Genomic DNA, 26,644 nt, shown 5'->3' with positions numbered 1-26,644 from the left:
TTCTTAACAGAGCAGTTTTTAAAATGTTTTAATGTGTATCTAGCAAGCTACAAGCCTTGAAACAAATTATTACATAAGCCAATGAAGAAGAAACATAAGTATTTCTGAAATAGACCCAATTTCTCTTTCTATTTTTAGGTGTTCCTCTGACATCACAGGCATTTTTGTATGTGAAAAAGGCCCTTGCCCCCAAGAAAACTGTATTATTAGTAAACTTTTCAAAGAAGGATGTATGTTCATATACAACAGCACCCAAAATTCAACTGCATCAATAATGTTCATGCAAAGTTTATCTTCTGTAAGTATGGCCTTGGAATGACAAACTCCTACAACATGCCATCTCTTCCCTAGATGGACTCATATATTTGAAGTATTTAAACAAAAAGGCAATTAAGATTGACTAAATTTTAGATCTTGGGGAACTTAGAGTTCATCTAGTTTTTATTTCACAGTTAAAACAAAGAAAGCCCCAAAAGATGATCACCCCCCCAAAAAAAATTCCTTTAGAAAAGTGATTATTTGCTTTCTAGGGAAGGTGATTTAACAAGACAGCTCTGGAGACTTCAAAATAAATTGCTCATTTGGTAGTATTGAGGAAAAATGTATTGAGTCACTAAGTGATGTAATACATGATTATATTTCTCTCATTTGAAGTAGCAAACCATTTCCCAGCATCTCCACCAAAAAGAAAGAAGAAGAACAAGTAGCAAATCACTCTTATTTTAATTGTGTTTCCTAATTCTCTTTCCTTTGTTTTGCATAGTACAGAAATTAAAAAGGAAAACCAGGTCTTACCAAGAGAAATCAACTAACCCTTAGCTTTGCAGGTTCAGAAACTCAACCTTGTCAGTATCCTGCATTGGCAAGAGACTAGCATATGGATCTAGAACACACTTTTTACATTATTACTTAAAAATCGTACTCTGTCATGGGGATCCAATACTTGCATTCTCTAGCCAGTTCATTTTTTCTCTGAAGGAAGCACCATGAAAAAGCCAAATTCTCACCAGAAGCCTGCTTGGAGGGAATGGAATCAGAAAGGAGGGAGACTGATGCAGAGGCTTACTGGCATCAGTCTTCATGACCTGATCTAGCCATCCGTTCTCACAAAGATCTAAAACTCATGTCTGTGCATCATCTCCCCTCCACGGTGCTGGGAGCACATGAACACATGCCTCTGAAGTTTTCTGTTTCCAGGGCTGACCAATGTCCATTAGATTGATGCATTCTTTTCTTTAAATACCTTTTCTTCTTCAGTCTGGTTTAGTCAAGGCTACAAGTCATTCTGTCATTTTAAAGTGATTTTTCATATTTGTCTGATCCATTATGTTTTTAATTTCTAGCTTTAATATTGGAAGCCAACTTAAGTATTTCATCCACAGTATGCACGATCCTTTGAAAGACCTAATCATTAATATCCCATCAAAAAAATTTCACAGTCCTCTAACCATAGTCACAAAAGAGAGAAAAGAGTCAAAAACAAACAAATAACAAAACCCAAAATGGGTTATATTCTCATCTCCCCATGCTACTGAGAAAACCATGTCCTTGAGCAAGTATCAACCTTCTGGAGCTTTAGCTTCCTTTTCTGTGAAGTTAGAGATGGGACCGGCAAGGTTTGTTCTAGCTCTAAGCTCCCACGGCTCTGCTAGCAGGAAGTACCTACTCTGCAGGAATACAGCCACTGGGAATAGGCGGTAACTTATTACTTTGCAATGCAAACCATACTTTAAAAAAGGGTGGCATATGTTTGGTATTATGAATTGAATTTTATCTCTATTTCCAAATGGGGAGAAAGATCAGGAAGTAGGTTTAAGTTGGGGTTTTTTCCCCTTATCCTATTCTTACAGAGAACAATATTTGAACTAGATCAATTTATGTTGACTGATCAATAAATAAAGGCACAGGTGGGCCATTAACTATAGTTCCAAGGAATAGGCTGACCCAGATAACATCTTGTAGAGTGTTTTCTTTAACACACTATCATACTAACAGAGGTGGAAGATTGTTTTGTTTCCTTAAGACTAAGATATATATACACGGTCTGCTCTCTGTTTTCCAAGTGCAAACAGACTATAATTTAGACTGATCCCAAGTACCACAAGGGTGCCAATGTTTCAAGCAAAGGTTGTGAAGGTATATTTGTAAACTCACTGTCATTCTTGAAGTGGTAAAGGACTGCTATAGCACTGCTGATATCTCATGTTTCAGCTTACCATGCCTGTTTAACTTTAGTTGCTTGAGAAGAATTATGTCTAATATGAGAGGAGTGTCTTTATTCTCTGATAGAGAATATTCTTTCTCTGATAGAGAATTATTCTTTTTCTAGGTGGTTGAATTCTGTAATGCACGTACCCACAACCAGGAAGCTCCAAACCTACAGAACCAAATGTGCAGCCTCAGAAGTGCGTGGGATGTAATCACAGACTCTGCTGACTTTAACCACAGCTTTCCCATGAATGGGACTGAGCTTCCGCCTCCTCCTGTGTTCTCCCTTGTTCAGGCTGGTAACAAAGTGGTGTGTCTAGTCCTAGATGTGTCCAGTAAGATGGCAGAGGTAATAATTTGAACCAAAATGACTGTAAGCCATTCTTGTTGGGGTTTTTTTTTTTTCTTTAATTCTTTTCATTTTCAGAGGTTAAGGGCAGAAGAGGAGAGGCCAAAGGTATGGAATTGTCATGCATTTCATCTTTTCTTGGGGGCAGGAGGAACAAATTTAGAATGTAGGCCAGAAATTGAGATAAGGCAGATAAATGAAACCCACAGATAATCCCTAGCCCTGATTTTTTGCTACTAATTGCAACTTTTTTCCAACCAACACCCTTTCCCAAAACTCTGACGTGTAAGAGAATCTCTTGTCTGGCCATATTTTGCTCACTGGTACACAACCCTTGCTGAGGTAAGAAATGGTGAGTTTGCAAAGAGTGTACATATCCACTGTGTGTGTATTTTCCATGTCACCATGAATAGAAAACCATACCTCAGTCATGCAGGAAGCTCACAGCCTTCCAGAAAACCACTTCTGAAAACCCAGCACTCTCAGATAATGGTTAAAATTTTAGTCTCTCCTGGCTTCTTCACTTGCTGTCTATAATCAGGAGCAAAATAGTCTTCCTGAACTGTTCTCTCATCTGTAAAATAGGGAGTATAATACCTACTTTTAGTGTTGTGACAGAATCAGCTTATACTAGTTCACTAGAGTCAACTGTTAAATTTTAGGAAATTTGCAAGCCAGTAGTTAAATATAGACATTATTAAAAATTAAACTCTGTAGATTTAGAGTTAAGTAACATATATTTTTTAAAAAACATAATACATGCTTAAAACTCATTACTTCCTGATTATTTTCCTACTATTTTTTACTGTTATCTATGACCAGAGTCAGTAAATAACAGTTCATGGGCCAAATTTGGCCCACCGCCTGTTTTTGCATAGCCTGTAGGCTACAAATGGATTTACCCTTTAAATGGCTTAGAAAAAAAATCAAGAAAGTAATAATATTCCATGATATGTGAATAAATTACATGAATTTCAAATTTCAGTGTCCATCAATAAAACTGTATTGGAATACAGCAACACTCATTTATTTTCATCTTATCTCTGGCCACTTCAATGCTAAAACAGCAGAGTTGAGTAGTTGCAACAGAGACCATATGGCCCACCAAGCCTAAAACATTTAACTTTCTGTCACTTTTCTGAAAATATCTGGTGATCTCTGATCTATGCTCTTAAGATTATTTCTGGCCTGTTGTATATGTATGGTCTACTACTACACATCTCTTCCCCAACTCTGACTTCAGTGATGTCACAGTGACAGCTTGAAATCAGCCATGGTGGGAATATTTGCCCCACAGAAATTGTCAATTGCAACAAAGTATCTCTCTTCTCTCTTTCTTTTGCCAGAAATCCAGTTTTTTAAAATACATTTTCCAGCATACCACCATCTACTTCATAAAGCTGCTGATGGGGAATAAATGAGAAAATGAATATGAAGGTTTTGGTTCAGAAATGGTAGTTATTATTTTATTATAATACTTATCCTAAGGAAGAGTTTATCCTCTTGTATTCTCTAGATCAACAGTCCCAGAAAATTTGCCTTTCTTGACTTGTTTCTGAAATATTAGGAGCTCCACTAATACATTCAGCATATGGATAGTTTTGTAATCCTGCTTGCCTGCAGTCGACTAGGGCATGATCTTTTAAAATATGGTTTCAGGGTAATTTATATTGGCTAGCTGCCTCTATTGAGGAAGAATAAGTACAGTGAAAGTGATCATTTTATTTGAGAGAAGACGTAAAGGAAGCAGAAGAGAAATAAGCCTAAAGTCATAGCAAAACAAGATTCCTTCCCTTTTCCTGCCAATATTGTACTTGAACCAACATGGCCATTCATTCATTAGGTGCCTGTACTGTTCTGGCTTGGGGGATGCAAAGATGACAGAACATAGTCTCTGCTTCAAAATGCTCACAGTTTGGGGCACCTGGGTGGCTCATCTGGTTAAGTGTCTGTTCATTTCGGCTCAGGTCGTGATCTTAGGGTCATCAGATGGAGCCCCACAACAGGCTCCATGCTCATCAGGGAGTCTGCTTGAGATTCTTTCCCTCTGTCCCACCCCCCCTACTCTCTCTCTCAAATAATCAAGTCTTTAAAAAATGCTCACAATCTAATGATGGATCCACAACGTGCACATGTGAATAAATATAATACAATGTGACAAGGCTCCAAAGAGGTGTGAGTTGCTGTGGGAACATTGATGAGGCAGTATCTAGTGCCGTAGAAGAAAGTAACTGAGAATGACTTCATTGAGAGAATGAACTTGGAGTTAATGTTGAAGAAGGAGGAGGTACTTGCTAGGTTAGATAATGTGAAGGAGAAAAAGGGAGGAAGGCCAGGGAAGGGATGAATTTGTGCAGTGGCTAACAGGCAAAATTAGAAAAATGTGTTTGGGGGAAGTACATTAGTTAGTGTGGTTATAACTAACATTGGATGTGTCTAAGGAAATGGCAGATAAGTTGGAGGGATAATATGAACTTGAGAGAAATTTAAGACAGTGAGCTGATGGGACTTTTCAAGAATATGGGGACTGATAACAGAGGGGTAATAAAAGACAGCTCTAGGCTTTTAGCTTAACTAGTTGGGAGTGGAAATCCTGATTAATAAGAGTGAATTAATTATAAAAAAGAATGATGACTTGATGACATGGTTAGCAAATAGGTGCTATTTACTGAGTGCTGGCTAGAAGTCCATTTTGCAGATGAGAAAACTGAAGCTACAAAAGATGAGCGATTTCTCTATGGTCACATAATTAGCAAAAGTTGAAGGCGGGAGTCAAAGTTCTTGCTTCATCCACTCTACCAACTTCTTCCCCAATACTGTATAAGAAACAGCATTTGGGAAGGGAGGCAATGAATTCAAAGTGTCTCAAGTTTGAGACACCTGTGGGATGTTAAATTGGTGATGTTTCCTAAGCAATGTGAAATGTAGGTCTAGATATTAAGGGAGATGTCTGGGTTGGAGACAGAGACTACACTGATCCCTGAGCTGGTGGTCACTGCAGCTCAGCTTACTGCTCGCACAGCCTTCAGAACAAGTGACCCTGCTGAACATCAGGATTATCACCTGCCCAAACCTGGTCGTTAATACCACTCTGTGACTGGTTAACACTTCGAAGTATAACTGTACTGCCATATATGTATCTCAGTTGATCCTCATAGCGATTCTATTTTCGTAAATAAGAAAAATACTATTATGCCCACTTTATAGATGAAGTGCCCAATCTAAGATGACCACAGTAACAGAGCATAGTGCCAGCACACATATCCTAACTGCTACTTCTCTCTATTATCAGGTCTCTTTGCGGTGTTTCCTGTTACCCAGACTGGATTTTAAAAGAAGCAGTTATAAATCTGGTTTTAACTGGTTTCATAGATCGTGAATTCTGAGTTGGAGAGAAAGAGTGGGATGATGTGTTCTTAGATAGTGGTAAATGTAAGCAGGGTTCTAAACCACGTCCCCCTCCTTGAAAAGCATTTATTTTTTGCAATTAATCAAACAAGATTCCAGCATTGCATCACACTTTATAGCTCAAAAAATTACAATCTGACATTGCTAAATGATTCGCATAAATATTTGCTGGTGGAGTTGTTTAGTCATACTTTCATCTACAACCAAATGTTATTATTTTTCTTTCTCTTTTTTCCTTTTTGGGACATAGGCTGACAGACTCCTTAAACTGCAACAAGCAGCAGAATTCTACTTGATGCATATTGTTGAAATCCTTACCTTTGTGGGCATCGTCAGTTTCAACAGCAAAGGGGAGATCAGAGCCCAGCTACACCAAATTAACAGCGACAATGACCGAAAGCTGTTGGTTTCACATCTGCCTATGACTGTGTCAGCAGAAGCAGAAACCAGCATTTGCTCAGGGCTTAAGAAGGGATTTGAGGTACAGTAGAGCACCCCCTGCCTCAAATCACCATCACTTTCTTTCCTTCATTTTGTGGTTATCTGTTTTGGGGTTATCTGTTCTGATAACAGATTCTGATTTGGGGTTATCTGTTACAGTGTGGTCATAACAGCCTTAACTGTAAGAGAGTAGCGATGGATTATTTTAAGGTCAGAAACCATATCTTATTTAACATTAAGCCCTATGTGTCTAGCAAAGTACCTGTCACGTAATAGTTGCTCAATAAATGCTTATTGAAGGAATGAGTAAATAAATAATAAATACAATGGTCAAGACTGGGGGACTTCAGCATCATCTGGACAATTTCTAACACTGTCCCTATCCATTCTGGGACTGTCCCAACTATACCCATTTTTACTCGGGTTTTCTGGTCAAAATCAGCTTGTCTGTCTTCTGTGTGTAGTCATTCTACACCTATCTAATTCTAATGCATAGCCAAGGCTGAGAACCACTGCTCTAAGTTCTCTTAGTGGTCATTCACTGGACATCAGAGGCAGTGATAACACATAAGAATGTGCCCCCATATCCTCTATCATGGACCCTATTCTAAACCAGGGGCATGCTGTGATGATTCGAACAGGAAGAGTCCCTCTCCACAAGCAAACCAGTAATGGCATGTAGGGTGACAAGTCCTGTGTCCTGGAATGGAGTGAGTTGAGGACGGAATGGGGATGGGCATGGAGAGCAGCAAGCCACAGAAGACCTCAAAGAGGCATATGCCTCACAGGTGGAGAATCTGGAATGAGTTAATTCTTCTGTTTAATAAGAAGATTTGAATTATATTTCCTTCTAAATGACTGGTACTCTGTGTTCAGGTGGTTGAAAAACTGAATGGAAAAGCCTATGGCTCTGTGATGATATTAGTGACTAGTGGAGATGATGAGCATGTTGGCAACTGTTTACTCACCGTGCTCAGCAGTGGTTCAACCATTCATTCCATTGCCCTGGGTTCATCTGTGGTTGAAAATCTAGAGGAATTATCACATCGTACAGGTAAATATATTTCTACAAATTTATAGTTTAGAGTACTTCCTTCTAACTTGAATATTTAAAGCACAACCATGAAGCTCAGATTATGTCAATAAAATGTGTGGCCTAAGTGGAAAAAAAATAGAAACAGTTATCTTAAGGAAAACAACACAGAAATCATTGTTAAAATCTGCCAAAATTTTGCAGACTTTTTTTTTTTTTTTTAAGAGAGGGAGAGAGAGAAGGGGGTGGGGAAGGGGTAGAAGGAGAGGAAGAGAGAGAAGAGAGAATCTCAAGCAGATTCCACTCCCAGTGAACTATCTCAAGACCTTGAGATCATGACCTGAGCCAAAATCAAGAGTTGGACACCCAACCAACTGAGACACCAAGGTGCCCCCAATTTTCCTGACTTTTAAATATTTTCCTTAGAAGGTGCCAATTATATAGATACAATGAAAATATAATTTTATCATTTCTTTGTTAAACCAATCTGATCATATATAATCACAGAGGTAAAAATTTTTAAGATTAAATGCACTAACTTCCATGATAAGGACACATACCATATTGTGAGATACATATTTTTTTGTTCCAAATGAGGCATGAAATAATTTTATCTTATATTCCTTATAATTAATAAAAATGACTACTTCTGACTTAAAAACTGAAAACTGGATTTTATTGAATTATTATTGAAAGCAATGTTTTCAGAATATAAACGAAAATGTAAATATATAGCAATGATAGATAGCAATTACCCTAGGCTGTCTAGAAATTACTTTATTTACAAGAATATTTAATAAATATCTATCCTATACCAGATAGAGGCTTAGACCTTGACATTAAGGCTGTGAACAAAACAGGTAAAACCACTCACCTCTGCTGCTTACCATGTGGCCGGTAGGATACTATGCAAAGCAAGTCAAGCCCAACTCCTTCCCCATAAGAAAGGTTGTTGAAAAAGACCTAACATGTTATTTTTTGTTTTATTTTATACATTTTAATAGTTAACATCCTAATCATGTATTTCAGGAGGTTTAAAGTTCTTTGTTCCAGATAACTCAAACTCCAACAGCATGATTGATGCGTTCAGTAGAATTTCTTCTGGAACCGGAGACATTTTTCAACAACATTTTCAGGTCAGGTTCTGCTTGGTGTTACACCTACAGATTGGGCTGGAGGGGCAGGGAGGAGGAAGCAAGAAAAATAGATGAATTTTGCAAACTGCCTCATTAATCTTATTTGAATACGTAGTAATTCTTGCACAGAAGGCTTTCTTTTTTTTAAGATTTTATTTATTTATTTGACACAGAGAGAGAGATCGCAAGCAGACAGAGAGGGAGAGGCAGGCAGAGAGAGAGGGGGAAGCAGGCTCCCTGCCAAGCAGAGAGCCCGACTAGGGCCCTGATCCCAGGACCCTGAAATCACTGACTCTGAAATCCCTTAGCAAAAGGCAGAGGCTCCACCCACTGAGCCACCCAGGCACCCAGACAGAAGGCTTTTAATGAGCTTCTTGGTCTCACCAAAGCCTAGATTCACTTTTACCTGATATCTGTTCTTCTTCACCCTAGGAGTAATCTCCAATTGCTATCTCAGCCTTTTAAGGTCTGGAAGCAGAGCGTGCTCCTTCCTAAACGCTCAAAATGAGGCTGGAGGTGGGGTGGAAGTAAGGCCAAGAAGAAAAGTAAGAAACCGTGTCTTCAGTTTCAGTTCTATAATAACTTTCATCAGTCGTAATCTTTTACCATTTTTGGCTTCTTTAAAAACTTCTTTGAAGCTCCTCCCTCATATTAACAGTATCAACTATTTCATTAAATTCTAAAAAAATTTAAATATCTCTTTGACTACCGCAATTTACTAGACTTTGCTCACAAAGGCTTCCTCGAATCAAGCCATTTTCAAAGGGCCAGAGTTTTTCTAGGTGCTTTAAAGATATTTTGAACCTAACTGAGGGTTTGGACAAAATTTTATCTGCTGTTTCCTTACAGATGGTAAGTGAACCTGCTAAGTTAATGACTTGATGGGAACAACGGAGGCAGTTAAATTATTCTTAGAAAATATTTAACATGAAGATTATGTGTACACTGTAAGGCAATAACCACAATTCCATCATTAGAAGTGAGAAAAGGTGAACCATAAATGAGATCATATATTATAAATTAGATTCCAATGGGCTATTCCAAATAATCTACCATATAATTTCTTCTTTAATAATGTGAAATAAAAACAAATGTTCAAGAAAGTTTTTTAAAAATTTAACAAAATATTATTCATACGGCTCAAACTAGCCTCATATTCCCAAACTTGGCCACCTTTCCCCAGTTATATGTCATTAACCTCACTAGACCTTGGGCAGAAACTATACCTAAATCCCTTTCAACAGCTCAGGCCCAGCACAGAATGTGTCCTGGTAGTCAGCAGTCCACAAACACTTGTAAAATAGACTTCAACAAATAATCCACAGTGTTTCTGCTGTCATCTACCAAAAATTTTACATGCTTCCAAGTTTGAGCAGTATTACAGAACATTACACAGCATTTTATTTAATAAATAAAAATTTTCCAAGTTATTTACTGACTTGTGTCTGTTGTGACTACACAGTGATTAAATGTGGGGTCTCGGATGTCAGCCTGCCTGGGCTCTATCCCAGTGTCAACTCCTTGCGATGTGACAACTGGACACAGGACTTCTCTAAGCTGTGGTCTTCTCATCTGTGGATGTGGATAACAAAAGTACTCACCTCAGAGGGTTTTCATGAAGATTAAGTGAGATAATATATGTAAAGCATTTCGCACAGTGCTGTCATGGGCTTGCACTCTGTATGTGTTGTATGCATACACACACGTGTGTGCACATGGCTTATTGTGAATGGTTAAATAATTATTTTAATGTACCCAAGCCCCCTGAAACTCAGTGTTTTGTTCCTTATTAAAATATATAAAAGTAGGGGTGCCCAGGTGGCTCAATCATTTGAGAGTTGACTTGATCTCAGCTCAGGTCTTGATTTCAGAGTCATGAGTTTAAGCCTCCCACTAGGTTCCATGCCCATAAAAGTATCTGAAGAGATAATGTATAAATTAAACCCTTCAGCACACTCACAAGCAAAAAAATTTTAAGATTATATTATATAATCTTATATTATATATTATATAATCTTATATTATATTTTATAAGCAATATTATAATTGCTGAGGCTAATGTTGATTTGGATGAGAACAGCTAAAATCTCTCCATAAAAAATAATGAAGAGACACTTGCATTAACTGTAATATAATATTTTATATCTTTTGTACTCCTATAGTATACAATATTTTGCTTTGCAAGGTGTTTTTATGAAAAGTAATTTATCTAAATACCGTACATGTCAATAAATTATTTTTATTTTTGCCCAGTTATTTGTGTTTGCCCAGAAATAAAGGAAAAGATGAAAAGTTTATGCTTACACTAGAAACTTTCACATATATGTGTATTTTCTCAAACAGCTCCAAAGTACAGGTGAAAATGTTAAACCTCACCATCAATTGAAAGACTCTGTGACTGTGGATAACAGTGTGGGCAATGACACTACCTTTCTAGTCACATGGCAGACCAGTGGCCCCCCTGAGATTTTATTACTTGATCCTAATGGAAGAAAATACTACACAAATAATTTTGCCACCAATCCATCTTTGCAGACTGCTTGTCTCTGTGTTCCAGGAACTGCTGAGGTAGGTACTGTGAGCTTGTTCATAATGATGACTCGTAGTTAAGTACATAACTTTCAGTTGAATCACGTAATTAAGTGTACTTTATAAAGAAATCCTATTCTGATCAAAATTTTACTTTAAATTCATACAAACACATTTTGTGAATGTTAAAAATTAAGAGAAACAACTAAGGTATGTTCAAAACATCAAATAATGGATATCAAAGTCTTCTCTCTTCAATAGTAGAAATTAACATGTGCATAGTACAAATAATTTTTTTGCTTACTTTCTTCTTTGCAAAATTCACACAGTTATCTATATGCTTAGCAAAAAAAATAAAAACAAAACAACTATGCCTAGAATTTATAATATGAATATATGCAATACATGTTTTTGAGAATCTGCTATGTGCTGGGTCATGTTCTGGGTGCTTTACAATAAAATACCCTGGTAGGAATGAGAACAGCGTACTCAGCATACAGGAATGAGGCACAGGCTTTGGGGGAAGGTGACTGCTTCCTGAAGTAGAAACATCAAAATGGAAATATGAAGGATAAAGAGGCCAGAGGTGTCAACGACATTCTCAGCAGAGGAAATAGCACATAGAAAGGCTCAGGAAAAAGAGAATATAGCTCTTCATAGAACTACAAGTAGGCTAACATGGATGAACTACACAGCAGCTTGGAAGGTGGAGATTTAGGGGAAAGAAAGAGAGGAAGTGATGAGGTTAGACACAAACAGGAACCATGTCAGCAAGGGCTCTGTATGCCCATAAAAGCAAGAAGAGCTTGAGTCCTAAAGCGAAACAGAACCACTAGTGGTTCTCAGCGGGGTGGTGAATTAATGAGGTCCATTCGTACACTGCCCAAGTGCAGTCCTTCCTCAGCACCATCGATTCTCTAGGGTCCCAGATCCCTGTTGCAGCCTCTGCTGGGGCTTCCCTGCATCTGGGCTTCATCTCTACCCCACTGATTCTTCTGAAGAATGCATCTGATTAAACCTATCTCCTATTCAAAACTCATTGGTGGTCTCAGGATAAAATCCATGTGATTACTGATATATATCAGGCCATTTATGTTATGACTTTTGCCCAAGCTAATTTCTTAACCCTCTTCCCAAACACTTTCTGCTCTGCTCCTCCTTACTTTTCTCTCAACTCATCATGTTCTTTCCACATCATGTTCTTTGTGTAAAAACCAAGAACACTTTACCTATTTTTTTGCCTTTGCCTGACCTCTTAGTCTGCATTAGGTGCCCTGTAGCAAAACAAACATTACATCCAAAGAGAAGGTTTTGATATGGAAATTTGTATTAAGTGTCTGTTACTGATGTTATGATTATAAAAAAAGAAAGAAAGAAAGAAAAGAATAAATAGATGATCTTAATACTTGAATTATGACCTCAGAGGAAAATGGCCAAGCACATGAATCCCAATGAAGAAGGCTGGGTAGGGTGTGGTGGCATCTTTACTTTCCACATTGAGTCACAACTTAACCACTTGCTGTTTTCTCTTTCCCCTCAAGCTCTACTGTGTTCCCCCTGTTACTTCTAGGGTTTAATAAGAAGCAACAGTGGGATGTGTGGGTGGCTCAGTCAGTTGGGCCACCAACTCTTGGTTTAGGCTCAGTTCATGATCTCACGGTTATGAGACAGAGCCCTGCATTGGGCTCCGTGCTGAGTGTGGAGCCTGCTTGAGAGTCTCTCTCTCCCCCCACCATGTGCCCCTCCCCCCACTTGTGCATGCTCACTCTCTCTCTCTCTCTTTCTCTCTCTAAAAATTAAAAATAAAAAAAAGCAGCAGCAAGAATGGGAAAAAAGGATATTTATATTAATCTTATCCAAAGAACAAATTTCTGTTATTTGTAGTTTAAGCTTTTTTTTTTTTTTTCTTTCTGATATTCTTTTGCAGGATTTCCCCAGGCAGCCTAGACAGGTAAAAGACAATGGTAGTTAGAAATATTTCTATATATTCCTCAACACAGACATTGTAGAATACTGGCTTATTAAAAAACTGTATTCCATTTCTTGGTCTGCAGTAGTGTATGTGGGTTTTGTTGCTTGAGATTTCTGGATATTCAGAGTGGGGGTTGAAGGACATGAAAGGAAGGAAGGGTACTATTGCTTTTTAATCTAATTCACATAAATCATAATCATCAACTTAGCTTACTGTAATTTTTTCAATTGTAGAAAAGGAATAAAAACATTGAAATTTCTTTTGGGTGAAGAGGCTCAAATTAATATTTACAAAATACTTTGAAGCCAGAGACTTATCATTATTTTCTAAAAATGTGAATTAAAATATGTCTTCCCTACAAAGAAGTTCATGGTATAATTCCCTAAAGAGAAACCTAACAATAAAAGTGGGTTTTTCTGTGAAAGCCATGTAAACAGTGAATTGTTATCCCTTAACAGATATTACTTTTCCTGACATTCTTCTGTAGTTGATTCAGAAGATACAGCATCAACAAAATAAGATTAAAACCCCTAGGAGCTTAGACTTATGTGCTAAAATTAAGGGTTGGTTTTTTCTTTCACATGTGACAAAACAAAAAGACTTTGTTTTGCAGCCTGGGCTCTGGACCTACACTCTGAACAATACCCACCATTCTCATCAAGCCTTGAAAGTGACAGTGACCTCTCGTGCCTCCAGCTCAGCCAGGCCCCCCGCTACTGTGGAAGCCTTTGTGGAAAGAGATAGCACCCATTTCCCCCATCCAGTGATGATTTATGCAAATGTGAGAAAGGGGATTTATCCCATTCTTAATGCCACTGTAACCGCTATAATTGAGCCAGAGGCTGCAGACCCTGTTGCACTGGACCTTTTTGACAATGGAGCAGGTAACTAGGAATGTCATGTCGTTTTTGTCTTTTTTCGCGTTCTCAAGAGCTGTTGTTGTGTTATGGTGCTGCCGTATCAATCTTAAACTTATCTGTAAAAGTCCTTCAATTCGATTATTTTTCTCATCGAATCGTTTGAGATTTTCAAGTCCTGAAGAGAGTCACTGACGTACTGAGTAGTTATGGGTCCCAACTGCACAAGGAAAGAGAATGTGAACTCGGGAAGTGTCCTTCAGGTTCCTTGGTGTGGCTGTGGGGTGGACAAAAGGGTGGGAGGAAGTAGCTTGACACCTAGGTCTTAGTTTTTGTTTGGCCAGTGACACTAGCAGCTCATCGAGATCACAGAGAACAGGCTTTTATGTCCTCGGGACATGGCCATATTCCTCTAAGGTTTGCCAGCTGTATTATTCACTGAAATAAGAAGATTGGACAATTAAAATAGCAAATGAAAACTCAAGAAGTAAGATGCAGTGGTGGTCTCCTCAGGCCCAGGAGTGAAGAGAAAATTGGAAACTGCTTGTATGACCCAGGAGATAACCCCAGACTATTCTTTAGCCAAGCAGAAGGGATGATAAGAGGGAAGAGCCAGTATGTTTATGTGTTTACATGTGTGATTTGTTCCCAAGATGATCAGGCCAGCAAGCCTAGTGGAATCATGATGGAGGTTTTCCCACCACTAGGAAAACAAAGTCAAAGAAAGAAAAAACAAACCCTGCTTCAAGCACTCATTCTGCACATGGAGTTCAGAGCCTCATCATCACACCTCACACACAGCACAGCATCAGGCCGGGAAATAGCAGCTTCTAGACTCTTTCTGACTCTTTTTGACTTAAAAACAAACTCCTTTGTTGTTTTATCCTTTCTGTTCTGTTCTTTACCTAAATTAAATTCTCAGAAGGACAACAGAATCTCAGAATCTATGTGGGTAGCCACAAGTGTTTGATCTCCTAATAAACCATACTCCTGCACTCTGGTGTTTGAAAGATAATGATTTTTCAAGAGTCTTGGTTTTGGCAAGTTGCTAGCATCTTGCTATGGCAATCCCCTATGATGTCTGTGAGACAAAAGTTCATTCAAAGGATTTTAGTTCAAATCTACCTCAGAGGAACAGCAGAGAAGTCCTCTCATTTTGCTTGTTGGAATGGATCCAAATGAATGTCTCGTGCTCTGATTGCTTATCCATGGCCACACCTTTTAGTTTCTGTATATAGTCCAAAAATACACTTTGCAGAAAGCTTCTCCTTTGCTTCAACCTGCGGGCTAGCCTGGAGAATAGATCCTGTTCTCTTAGGAGAGATCACCTGAGTCAACCCAGTAGCTTTTATATTTATTCCCTGGAACCATTTCATTTATTTGATGTCTAAATGTATACTCTAGGGGTGCCTGGTGGCTCAGTTGATTAAGGGTCAGACTCTTGATTGTGGCTCAGGTAATGATCTCAGCCTGATGATATCAAGCCCAGTATTGGGTATGCGTTGGGCATGGAGCCTACTTAAGATTCTCTCTCTCCCCCTCTCCCTCTGTCTCTCCTGCTCACACTCTTTCACTCAAAAAAAAAAAAAATTATACTCTAATGAAAGAAACAATGGAAAGTATTGCCTAGGCACGAAAGTATAAATTTGGGTTTTTTCCCCCCAATATTTAACACATAGCTAAAACTTATTTTTATAATGGAAGTAGTATTCATATGCTGTTAGATTCATGAACAATAATAAAATGTACACTTATGAAGTGCCTTATAATTTAAAATGTGCTTTCTCGTGAACACTCTGGGATTAAAAAATGCAAGTCTTATGAGATAAGTTGCCCCTGCTTTATAGATGTAGAAACTGCGGGTCAGAGAGATTATTTCACCGCTACTACCTCATGAATCCAGACCTTAAAACCAAGTCCCACGACCTCCAAGCTAGTGTTCTTTCCCATTTCTTTCTGAATCAGGGATTAAAACAGGTGGATGTAGTAACTTTGGCTTGGAGAGATTTTCCTTTATCATTTCTTAACAAATAGATTGACCTAATTAACCAGTAAACCACTAAATACCAAGATTTTATTTCTTTCCAATAGATAAAAAATTTTTAGACTATTATGAGAATAAGTTGCTCAGCACTTTTTATTTTAATTCAATATACTCCTACTTTTCTCACGTTAAGGAGTAGCCCTGCCTCTGCAGTGGGGAGTTGAGAGCACTTTAGTAGTGATACAGAGCTAGGGGCCAAGGCAGAGTACGTGGTGTGAACTGACTCCAAGATAGGACAAGCTATTTGCCTGAGGGTTGGGGCGGGGCGGGCGACTGCACTTGAAGAGTGAATGTGTTCTGCACTTGGGCTAAGCTATACCTTGCACTGCTATCCTGAAGTCTGGGCCTCCCCGCCATTCAGTCATGGACTTGGTTCGCAATTGAACTGCTCTTCAAGGAAAGCCTAGCACTGGCCAAGCTTTCCAAATGCCTCCTGAAGCAAATCACAGTGGATGGAACCAAAGCCTGTCAAACCCCAAGCCAGCAAACCCCTCAGAATCTAGAACAACAGTTCCATGTACCCTCTAATGAGGAAATTAATTTCACATTACCTTTTAAACTACCAGATTTTTTTTCATCAGGGCTGTAGGGTGTTTATAAATCCCTTGAAATTATATGAAATGTGTATATATGCATCTATATTTATTTCCTGGAACAGAATAGCTTTTATCTTAAAGAGTCTATAACCATAAACAAAAAGAATATGTTTGATTTCCATGAGAAACTAGTATTTTCAGTGGTGAGAGCTCTAAACGTGATTATTAAATGTTTTATTAGCACTGAAGCCCAATTCATTCACCTTCAGAAAATAATTTTTTAGAGGTTAAGGAATCACAGGGAGAAGTTAAGGAACTGTTGGATTTTAATATTAAAAGTAGCTATGACGATGACTGGATTTGCTAAAATGGGAAGAAAGAATCAGTGTAAAGCTTATTATTTAATGATTTAATCAAATATTAGTAATCAACTGTGATGACAAGTGGTGATATTGAGCTTTCTTTTTATATATGCAGGTGCTGATATTATAAAAAATGATGGAATTTACTCAAGATATTTTTTCTCCTTTGCTGCAAATGGTAGATATAGCTTGAAAGTGCATGTCAGTCACTCCCCTAGCCTAAGCGGCCTAGCCTATTCTATTCCAGGGAGTCGTGCTATGTACGTACCAGGTTACATAGCAAATGGTAAGAATCATGAGCACCATTATTTGAGTAACATCATTTAATATATATATATATCTATCTCTGGGTGTATGTGTGTGTGTGCGTGTGTGTGTGTGTGTGTGTGTGTGTGTGTGAGAGAGAGAGAGAGAGAGAGTAAGAAGAGAATGAGAAAGAGAGATGGAATTTCAAAACCCTTTATGTTTGGGGTGCCTGGGTGGCTCAGTGGGTTCAGCCTCTGCCTTCGGCTCAGGTCATGATCTCAGGGTCCTGGGATCGAGCCCCACATCGGGCTCTCTGCTCAGCGGGGAGCCTGCTTCCCCCTCTCTTCTGCCTGCCTCTCTGCCTACTTGTGATCTCTCTCTATATATCAAATAAAATTTTTTTAAAAAACCCTTTATGCTTAAGTAATATATAATTTGTGCTATCTCTTCAATCCTCAGTGATTCAAAGTAGTCAGTCAGGAAGGCAATAGATAACTCCCACAGATATTTGGTATATTCATTTTAGTCATTATTTTGACCTCTTTCTTGTGGCTGTTTCATCAAAATTATTGACAGTTAAAAGAAATTTATTGATTTTTTTTTTCTCACTCACAGCTCCTGTATTTCCTCTATTGAGGTTTAGGCAAGAAAAAGAGGCAAAAGTTGATAGCAGTTGAAAGAAGGAAGGAAACAGCCCAAACAATCCACACAAAAATGAGTTCCTGAATAAATGTGAATTTGGATGTTACAGACAACTGACTGATTCCTGAAGATGTGCTGTCTTCCTTTAAGGGAAAAGCACCAGATAAATAGAAGATATACGTCTTTTCTTAACACCATTGTTATAGTTCCTGAAGGGAAGCAGTGGTTAAAGCATTTAGTGGCATGAAAACAGAGCAGCTCCCATTATCTAATGAAGTGTGTGAAGAATGAAGACAAACAAAAATACTCTGTAATCATTTTAAACAATCTCAGAAAACATTTCTTAACATTCTTATTTCCAAAACTGCAGAATCTTTATGAACACTTTTCATGAATTTTAGCAGCTTATAACTAATCATAACTATTCCATATACATGATTCCATATTTTTGGTTTTTAAGTACCCTTAAGTAGAAAATAATCAAGATGCTCCAGTGAATTTGCATCTCCTGATAATTTTAGTTTTGCCTAAAATATAATTTACTTTCCTGTGTATTTACTTTGGTTTACATCCAAACCTGTGTAAATCAAATTGCAAGGTAACATGGCTTTACAGCGTGGATATGATTTCACATATAGATATAATACTTTAGTTATAAATAAATATTCCTTCTTTCATTTATACCTCAAACATACTTGAAGGCTTACTAGGTGATAGGCTTAGTCCAAGGAACTTGGGATGGCCAGCAGAATAAGACTTGATTCCTACTGAAGAGCTTGAAGGCTTCCTTTTTGTCTGGTATCTTTCTAAAATCTATGAGTCTGAAGGATACACATATCAGCATCTAGTATACAGTGAGACTGGAAAAGTAATATTCAACTGTCTTTTTTATTTGTGTATTTTGTAGAGGCTCTTAGCAGCACAGAAAGAAAAAGGTAGGCTTCCCTAGGCATGTCTACTAAATATAACATTCACTTTATCAGTTCACTTTTTAAAGACCACTTTGAGCACACACTTCATTAAATAATGGGAGCTGCTCTATTTTCACGCCACCAACTCTCCAGACACAAGAGTGCACCCTTCTCCTCTCCAAAGGCCAGTGTCTCTGCTGGATCTGCTCTGGATCCCATCCAGAGGCCTTGAGAGCTCACCCTTTCATGGTCCCACTCTACCGACCCCTCTGAGCAGCATTCAAGCATGAATTATCATCCCATATTTTAAAAAAAAATTATTGTTTGTCCCCCTTCAGATACTGTCCACCTCCCTGTCATCAACTACCTTGACATTAGTCTAAACTTGCTGCCGACATTTTCTCACCTCCAATTTTGACTTTGTTCACCGCAATCTGACTTCCACCCAAAACACCCCACTGGAATGGCTCTAGCCCTAGTCACCAGTGACCACTCTGCTGTTAAGTCCAAAGACTATATGTCAGTCCTCAGCAGTGTCTGTCACAACTGATTGATTTTGTCTTTGTCATCTCTTGGCTTCTACAATTACCTCTTATGCTCTGGATTTTCTTTTTTTTTTGGATGGGGGGCGGTCAGGCTCCTTTTCTGGCTCCTCCTTTTCTATCAAGCCTCTAAGTGTTGGCAGTTCTCAGAGCTCAGGTCTAAACTTCTTACCCTATCACCTGGAGCCACTCTGCCTGGGTTCAGAACCTCGCTCCTCCATCTACTGCTAGCTGTGTGGCTTTGGGCAAGTTACTTAGTTTCTGTTTGCTTCAGCTGCGTCATCTTGAAAAGGGGGGCTGTAATAACTGTGCTCTCCTCTAGCATTGCTAGGAAAATTAAATAGTCGATATATGTAAGATAAATAAGTACCTGGCAAGTAGTGAGCCAGGGACTCAATAAATGCTATTGATCGTTACGGTTGAAATTGTTATTAGGTAACCTCATTAACCCGTATGGGTTTAATAATATCTATAGGCTAATAACTTCCCAATTCATAAGTTTAAAATTATTAAATCTAAATAAAATCTCTTTTTTGAGCTAGAAATCCATGTCTAACTGGCTCCTTGTCATCTTCAAATAGATATTTTAAAGGAATCACAAACCAGTCTCCTTCCCTTTAGCTTGCTTCTCCTCCCAAGTTGCTCATTTTAGAAATCTGGGAGCGGTTTCTTTTTCTTTTCTTTCTTTTTTTTTTTTTTTTTTCCTACCAACTTTCTCTCCTTCACCATTCCATACTCAAACCTATCACCAGCTCGTATTGATTTTATTTCCAAATCACATCTCAAACTGCCTGCTTCTGTCCTGCTCCCCACTGCCGTCACCCAGCCCACCCTGCCAGGTTACCCTGTCTGGCCTGTTGCAGTGCCTATCTCAACAGCCCAGTGTCTGCCCATTCTCTAATGAGAGCAGCCACAGTGACCTGTTAGGAAGAAATGGGGTCATGTCACTGCCCTGCTTCCCCACAGTTTGTAAGATTAAACTCTAAAATCATTAGAGTAGGTTGCAAGGGCCTCTACGAGCCTCTATGAGTCTTCTCTGGTCTTATCTCAAACTACTTGCCTCCTTGTTTTAAATTTTTTCTAATTTCAAGGCTTTTTAGGACCTCAGAGTTTTTACACAACCTGTTCCCTCTGCCTGAGATATTATACTTCCACTCTGCCTGGCTGACTCCTACTCACCCTTTAGGATGCCTTTAAATGTTACTTCCTTGAGAACACTATAAATTATGTACCTGTGCTATTTTTCTTCACAGCACCCTGTCTTTTTTTCTTATGTTTATCATGACTTATAAACATAGTTTTATTAGTATGACTATAAATTCTAAGAGGGATACTCTTTTATCTGTGATTAGTACCCTCAAAATATTTATTTAGAGAAAGGATGGATGAATGAATGAATGAACAAACGAATGAATGAATGAATTGTGGGAAAAACAAATTCAATTATTCTAAGGATGTCGTAAAGAAAAAAAGGTTTTTTTTTTTTTAAAGGTTTTTATTGATTTATTTGACAAAGAGAGAGATCACAAGTAGGCAGAGAGGCAGGCTGGGGGTGGGGGGGGAAGCAGGCTCCCTGCTGAGCAAAGAGCCCCATGTGGGACTCGATCCCAGGGACCCTGAGATCATGACCTGAGCCGAAGGCAGTGGCTTAAGCCACTGAGCCACCCAGGTGTCCCCAAAAAAAGTTTTTAAAATGTCTCTCCAGAATCTCTCAAAAACAAGCTATTTGGGAAAGGGTCACTTGTTGTTTTTGGCTGTTCTTTTCTTGGTCACAGGCAACATTCAAATGAATACCCCAAGAAAATCAGCAGGCAGGAGTGAGGAGGAGCAAAAATGGGGCTTTAGCCGAATAAGTTCCGGAGGCTCCTTTTCCGTGCTAGGAGTTCCAGCCGGCCCCCATCCTGATGTGTTTCCACCTTGCAAAATCACTGACCTGCACGCTGTCAAAGTGGAAGAGGAGGTGACTTTATCTTGGACAGCACCTGGAGAAGACTATGACCAAGGCCAGGGTAGGTTTCTTGTTTCACTCCCTGTGTTTCTACCAGGTGGCATTTCTAATAACTATGCCAGGGGTTTGCTGGGTAAAAATAGCTTTGAGGGCTTCGAGCCAACCAAGCTGCAGAGGGTTGTTATGAAAAGCTTTGAGCTGTTGGTAGGGCCTTATATACTGGAGTGTAGGAACAGGAGCTTGTCAGCTCCCCCAGAACTGAAAAAGCCCTAGTAAAAGAACTGACACTGATCATCTAGCAGTCTTGACTGGAAACATAAATACCGTGTGTAAGAGTAGTGTAGTCAACAGAAATGGGTTGTGCATTACAGAGCACAGGCTTCTAAATACCGGAGGTTATTTAGTTTTCTGAAGATTAGATAGTGGATAGTGAATTCAAAGATTTATAAGTCACAGGGGAATAATTCCCATAAGTCATGCAAAACTTGGTCCATTTTCCACCCCCACTTCTGGCCATCACTTTTGTTAGGGAGACTAGACCCAGTTCTGTTAGGTGGGCTTTCTTACCCTTGTGTGCATGAACACTGATGAAGTTCTTTCTCAACATTCCTTTTTCCAAGGTCTACACTAGATTCAAGCTTCCTGTATCATTTCTTGATCCCTGTAGCAACTCAACAAAATAACTTTCCTCAGAGAATAATTTTTCTAACAGCTTTGCCATCACCAAAACATGGTTATCATTGATTATACATTAGATAATTTCTTTCCTGTTGCCTCTGATTGAGATGCCTGTAGGAACCAACCTTCTCTATTGAAAGCTTACTTTTTCAATATCAGTCAAAGTGACCACCTTGGGCCTTTGCCAGTCTTTCTCCAACTTGGGTCATCTTTATTTGGCTTATAATTCTTTACCCATTTACTACATTCACCAGAAAGCATCTCAACTACAAATAATTCTGTGCTCCTGAGGAACATCTCTATTGTAGCTTTGTCTTCCTGCTCTTTTATCCAATCTGTCTCTTCGGGTCAGAGAAGAAAGAAGTGAAATACTTTACACTCTGAATTAAGGATTCTCCCATTTTAAAGATTGGAGATGTGCACTGATTGAAACTCTGGGATGGGTATGTCCTTTGTATAAAGGAAAAAGCTGTAATTTACATGTCAGGAAAAAAATTGTTCCCACTCTGGCTTTCAGTCCAGTTGTTTGATCTTTGGCCAGTTGCTTAGCCTCTATTGGCTTCAGTTTCCTCATACGGAAAATAGGATTACAAATATTTATTTCATAAGGTACCGTGAAGAGGAAACGAAGTGACGCATATAAAATCAGAGAGGGAAGAGAAAGTATGCCAAGTTTCCTGGGGCGCTGGTTTGTCGCTAAGGCCTTCTATCTAGCTTTTTATTTAGATTTAAGGAGCCACAAACACTCCCACCTATATTTAAAGGTAAGAGTGGTGCCACCTAGTGGCACCTCGTGAGAACCTAGTGTTCTCACTCTTGCCTCAGTGCCTCCCTTAGAAACACCTGGTGTACTGAAAGAGACAAATGCAGGTTCAGTCTCCCATTTCTGTTGGAAACTGTTTCTTTCAAGAGCCCTAGGAATTTCAACTACACTGCTGAATTAAAAGAGGAGAAAGAAAGTGTGCAGTGTTAGTGGTTATTAACGTCTTGAAAAGAAGAAATACAACCATATGGGACTTTAGAATTGGCATCCCAAATGGAATACAGAGATCTTCATGCATCTTCACTGATGAGAGGGATGACTGAAGTAGACCTGGCTTGTTATAATATAAAAAACCATAAACCACCAAAGATAAGGAGGGGGTGCCTGGCTGTGTATTAAGTTGCTAAAATCACTGTCATAACTGATTTGATGATTCAGCAAAATTAGTCATGAATAGACCAACTAACAAATAGGTACCTGTTTAATCCATAAACGTGGTTTCATTGCCTATTTTCCCTCACAAGTTATTGTCTAGAAAGGCGTTCTCACCTTTATGATCAGAGTTAAAAATAATGGGGGTATATCTCTGGCTTCACAATTATAAAAAACGTGACTATTCTTAGGAACCCTGTTAGCAATAAATGAATATCTCATATATGGACAATTATATAAGTATTTTTCCAGGTAGCAGCCCTTTACTATACACAATATCCTAGAAAAGATGACCCGTTATGCAGAATAAACAAAACATCAGACCGCCATTATGTATACAGACTAGGCATTATGGAAATGGGTTACTTCATTGGGTTTTCATTAAAAGTCTGGGGTAAAATAATTGCTAAAACTGAGTACCAAGCATGTTGTGCATCTCCTTTGTATTTCTTTTTTAGAAATTAGGAGCACCTGGGTGGCTCAGTCTATAAAGCGTCCACCTTTGGCTCAGGTCACCATCCCAGAGTCCTGGCATCGAGTGCTACATAAATAAAATCTTTAAAAAAGAAATTAAAGTGAAAATACATTGATTAAGCTACTGTTCATGCCCACCACAGCACTAAACATTATATAAGCATAATTTAAGATGGTCATTGCACTCTAAGAATTTATAACCATACGCTGAGGGAAAAAAAAGGCAAAAAATGGTCAAAAACCACAGATTAACACAGTGCCATTTGTATGGCTTGGAAGCCACAGAAATTAAAAGGCTGTAGAAATCAGTGTGGATGGGAGCAGAGGAGAAGCCAGGTTCTTACACCAGGACCCAAGCAGAGCCCTTGGAGTGGGGCCAGACTCCAAAAAGTGCCAATCCTATACCTCCTTCCCTGCACTGACTACCTTCCCTATGTGCCTAACAGCCCGACATTCATACTCTTCCTCTGACATCGTTTCACCATGTTCTTATATAACCATTGCTACAACTTACTATCTTTAAAAATTGTTGAAAATGTGCTGCTTCTGAAGAAGCTGTTCCATAACAGCAATTGTTCTTTCCACTAGCCCTCCTCTCTCCCTCAGTTGTACTATAAGCTGGAAGAGGACTTAATGTAGGAGAGACCCAAAATAATCCTTAGGGGATGAACTGGATTTCAAATGAAGAGAGGAAGTAGCAACTGTTAACAGTTGAGAGAGCTCCCTGAAGATGGGACCAAGTCTTCAGCTTCCTGCCCCAGACCTCAGTCTTTCTCAGAACTTTCCCTACTAGGAATTTACTGATGAAGATGCTAATTGAGACGTAAGCCTCAATAACTGGAAAAGCAGCACAGTTACTGGGAAATAAGAAACAGGAGGGAGTGTAGCCAGGAAGTGTAGCCTAGTGGGAGGCTGCACAGCACCGTGCTAAGGTGAAATCAGACACCACATTTTACCTGTGTAATGAGGCAAGTTACTAATTTCTTTCACCTTCTGATTATTAATCTGCAAAAGCAGATAGGATGAGTAGCTATCTCAGAGTATTGTTAAGAGAGTTGAATGAAGTAAGGCACAGAGAGGGATTAAAACGATGTCTGGTCCATAGTAAGTGTTCGATAAATGTCAGCATTTGTAACAGTTTGGAGACAGAAGAGATCTTAAAGATGTGCTAGTTTGACCCCGTTGTTTCAAATGTAAGCGAATGACCCAGAGAGTCTAAGTGTCTTGTCCAAGGCCATAGAGCTACTTTCATTGGCTAAAATACACTGTGAAAAAAGAGAGACCAAACCTAGAGATACATACCCAACAGGTCAAAAACGCAGAACCAGTCTGACTTCTCTTTCTCACAAGGAGAGAAGTAACATAACAAGTACTGTAAATGGAAGGTGCTTCTCCATGAATGCATGAACTGAGTTTGAGTCTTTGCAGTTGCATAGCTGTTCTGCATAAAGTTTAATTGGTGCTCATAGTAGAAAGCAATGGGATTTGGAGTTGGAAGAAATGAATTCATTTCCAACACTACTATTTCCTAACTATTCATCATGGTAGCACATTTAACTTCCCGAGTCCCTACCTTTTTATTTAAAATGAGATGATCAATTTCACACAGAGAGAGCGGTGGATGTGGAAAACCTTTGTCAATGCTAAGACTTATGAAATATTACTTGTTTCATTATCTAGGAGAGGACTCTGGGAAAGCACCATGGAGAGGGCTTTCTCCAGAGAGAGCAATGGACATGTTCCACTGTGAGTGTAGAGAGGATGGTCAGCCTAGCTTCTCACCCATGTCTGCCCCCCTATATTGGAACCAATCAGGAAGCCCAGTGGGTTTACTCAGAGGGAAGCAGCTGGTTGATAAATTTGAATATAAAAGCTATTTTGTTTTGACAACTGTCTCTAAGGGTGTTTTATTCTAATTACTAGGCAGGATAGAAATAGTCTATCAAAAATTATTATAGATTTGGAAACTGTTCAAAACATAGTCATCAGAATATTTTCATTTTTAACTAAAACTTGAAATATCCTATGGTTTTCATTCCTCAGAACAAAATCCTTTGAAGCTGCTCTATTCATTATTAAATTTATTTTTTGCCATTGTAGATAAGAATTATCATATTACTAGAGTGGGTTAGTACTACAGGTGGCTTCCATTTTTGCATAATTATTTATTATTCATAATTTTAGTTTTGAATTGGTAATACATTCACATGGTTGAAAATCAAAATGGCACAACAATGTGAATGTAACACTTAAAAAGTGCTGAACTACACCTTCAACTGTACACATTAAAATTGGTTAAGATGATAAATTTTATTTTATATGTATCTTACTCCAATTTTGAAGAATCAAAACAATATAAGGAAAATCAAAATAATAAAATTCCTGTCAACAGCTTCTCCAAATTTAGCTTTTCTATAACATGCAGTTTTTTTTAACCTATCACAGACTGCCCTGAATTAATGTCATACCACTTCACATATAATGTGAGAATCTTTCAAAAGTATAATTCCATGTACCCTCCATCATCTTTTGTGATGCTGCTGTCATATATTGTGCTGCTATATTTTTATAAAGACCACATTGCATTGTTATGGCTTCTGTTTTAAACAATCCATTGTCTTTTTGATAAATTTTAAAGAGAAAAAAGTGACCCTTTTTAGTAACCCATATAGTCACCATTTCTAGTCTTCCTTTCTGTAGGTCTGCATTTTTCTCTATCACCATTTCGCTTGTAGCTCAGGTCTTCAGGTGAAATTCTCTGAGGATTCAATTACTGAAAATGTGTTCATTTCACCTTCAGTTTTAAAGTACATTTTCACTCTTTAAAAAAAAAAGTACATTTTCACTAGATATAAAATTCTAGGGCAATAAATTTTTCTTTCAGCACTTTAAATATGTTATTTCATTGTCTAATGGCTCCATTTTTTTTTTCTGATGAGAAGTCAGCTATCATTCTTACTGTTATTCTCCTGAGTGTAGAGTGTCTTTCTTTCCCTTTGGCTGCTTTAAATTGTTTTTATCTTTGGTGTTCACCAGATTGACCAAGATGTGCCTCAGTGTGGTTTTCCTGATGCCTATTCTATTTGAGGATTGCTGAGTTTCCTGGATCTGTATTCTTTTTAACCAGAAACAT

General features: G+C 38.5%; 1 protein-coding gene and 1 long non-coding RNA gene across 4 annotated transcripts in view; one reads left to right on the top strand and one right to left on the bottom strand.

Annotated features, from left to right (window-relative positions):
* LOC116568046 (calcium-activated chloride channel regulator 2-like) overlaps positions 1-26,644 on the top strand; it is a 51,106-nt gene that overhangs the window by 8,038 nt on the left and 16,424 nt on the right. For all 3 annotated transcript variants that reach the window (XM_032303496.1, XM_032303494.1, XM_032303495.1), the window contains exons 5-13: positions 139-298; positions 2,330-2,557; positions 6,216-6,446; positions 7,283-7,460; positions 8,469-8,575; positions 10,919-11,143; positions 13,690-13,960; positions 16,991-17,161; positions 20,992-21,225. In XM_032303496.1, the coding sequence (XP_032159387.1) occupies positions 139-298; positions 2,330-2,557; positions 6,216-6,446; positions 7,283-7,460; positions 8,469-8,575; positions 10,919-11,143; positions 13,690-13,960; positions 16,991-17,161; positions 20,992-21,225 (1,805 nt within the window). The remainder of the gene's footprint in view (positions 1-138; positions 299-2,329; positions 2,558-6,215; positions 6,447-7,282; positions 7,461-8,468; positions 8,576-10,918; positions 11,144-13,689; positions 13,961-16,990; positions 17,162-20,991; positions 21,226-26,644) is intronic.
* On the bottom strand, positions 2,601-9,199 carry LOC116568049. The gene is made up of 4 exons (XR_004276485.1): positions 8,982-9,199; positions 8,314-8,611; positions 7,375-7,435; positions 2,601-3,131 (listed from the first exon to the last, which is right to left on the bottom strand). It is a non-coding gene; the product is annotated as an uncharacterized LOC116568049 (long non-coding RNA).

This window comes from Mustela erminea, chromosome 10 (genome assembly GCF_009829155.1).
Source record: "Mustela erminea isolate mMusErm1 chromosome 10, mMusErm1.Pri, whole genome shotgun sequence".
Taxonomy (NCBI): Eukaryota; Metazoa; Chordata; class Mammalia; order Carnivora; family Mustelidae; genus Mustela; species Mustela erminea.
Note: the sequence above shows the minus strand (reverse complement) of the source record. Positions and strands in the feature narration are given on the sequence as shown.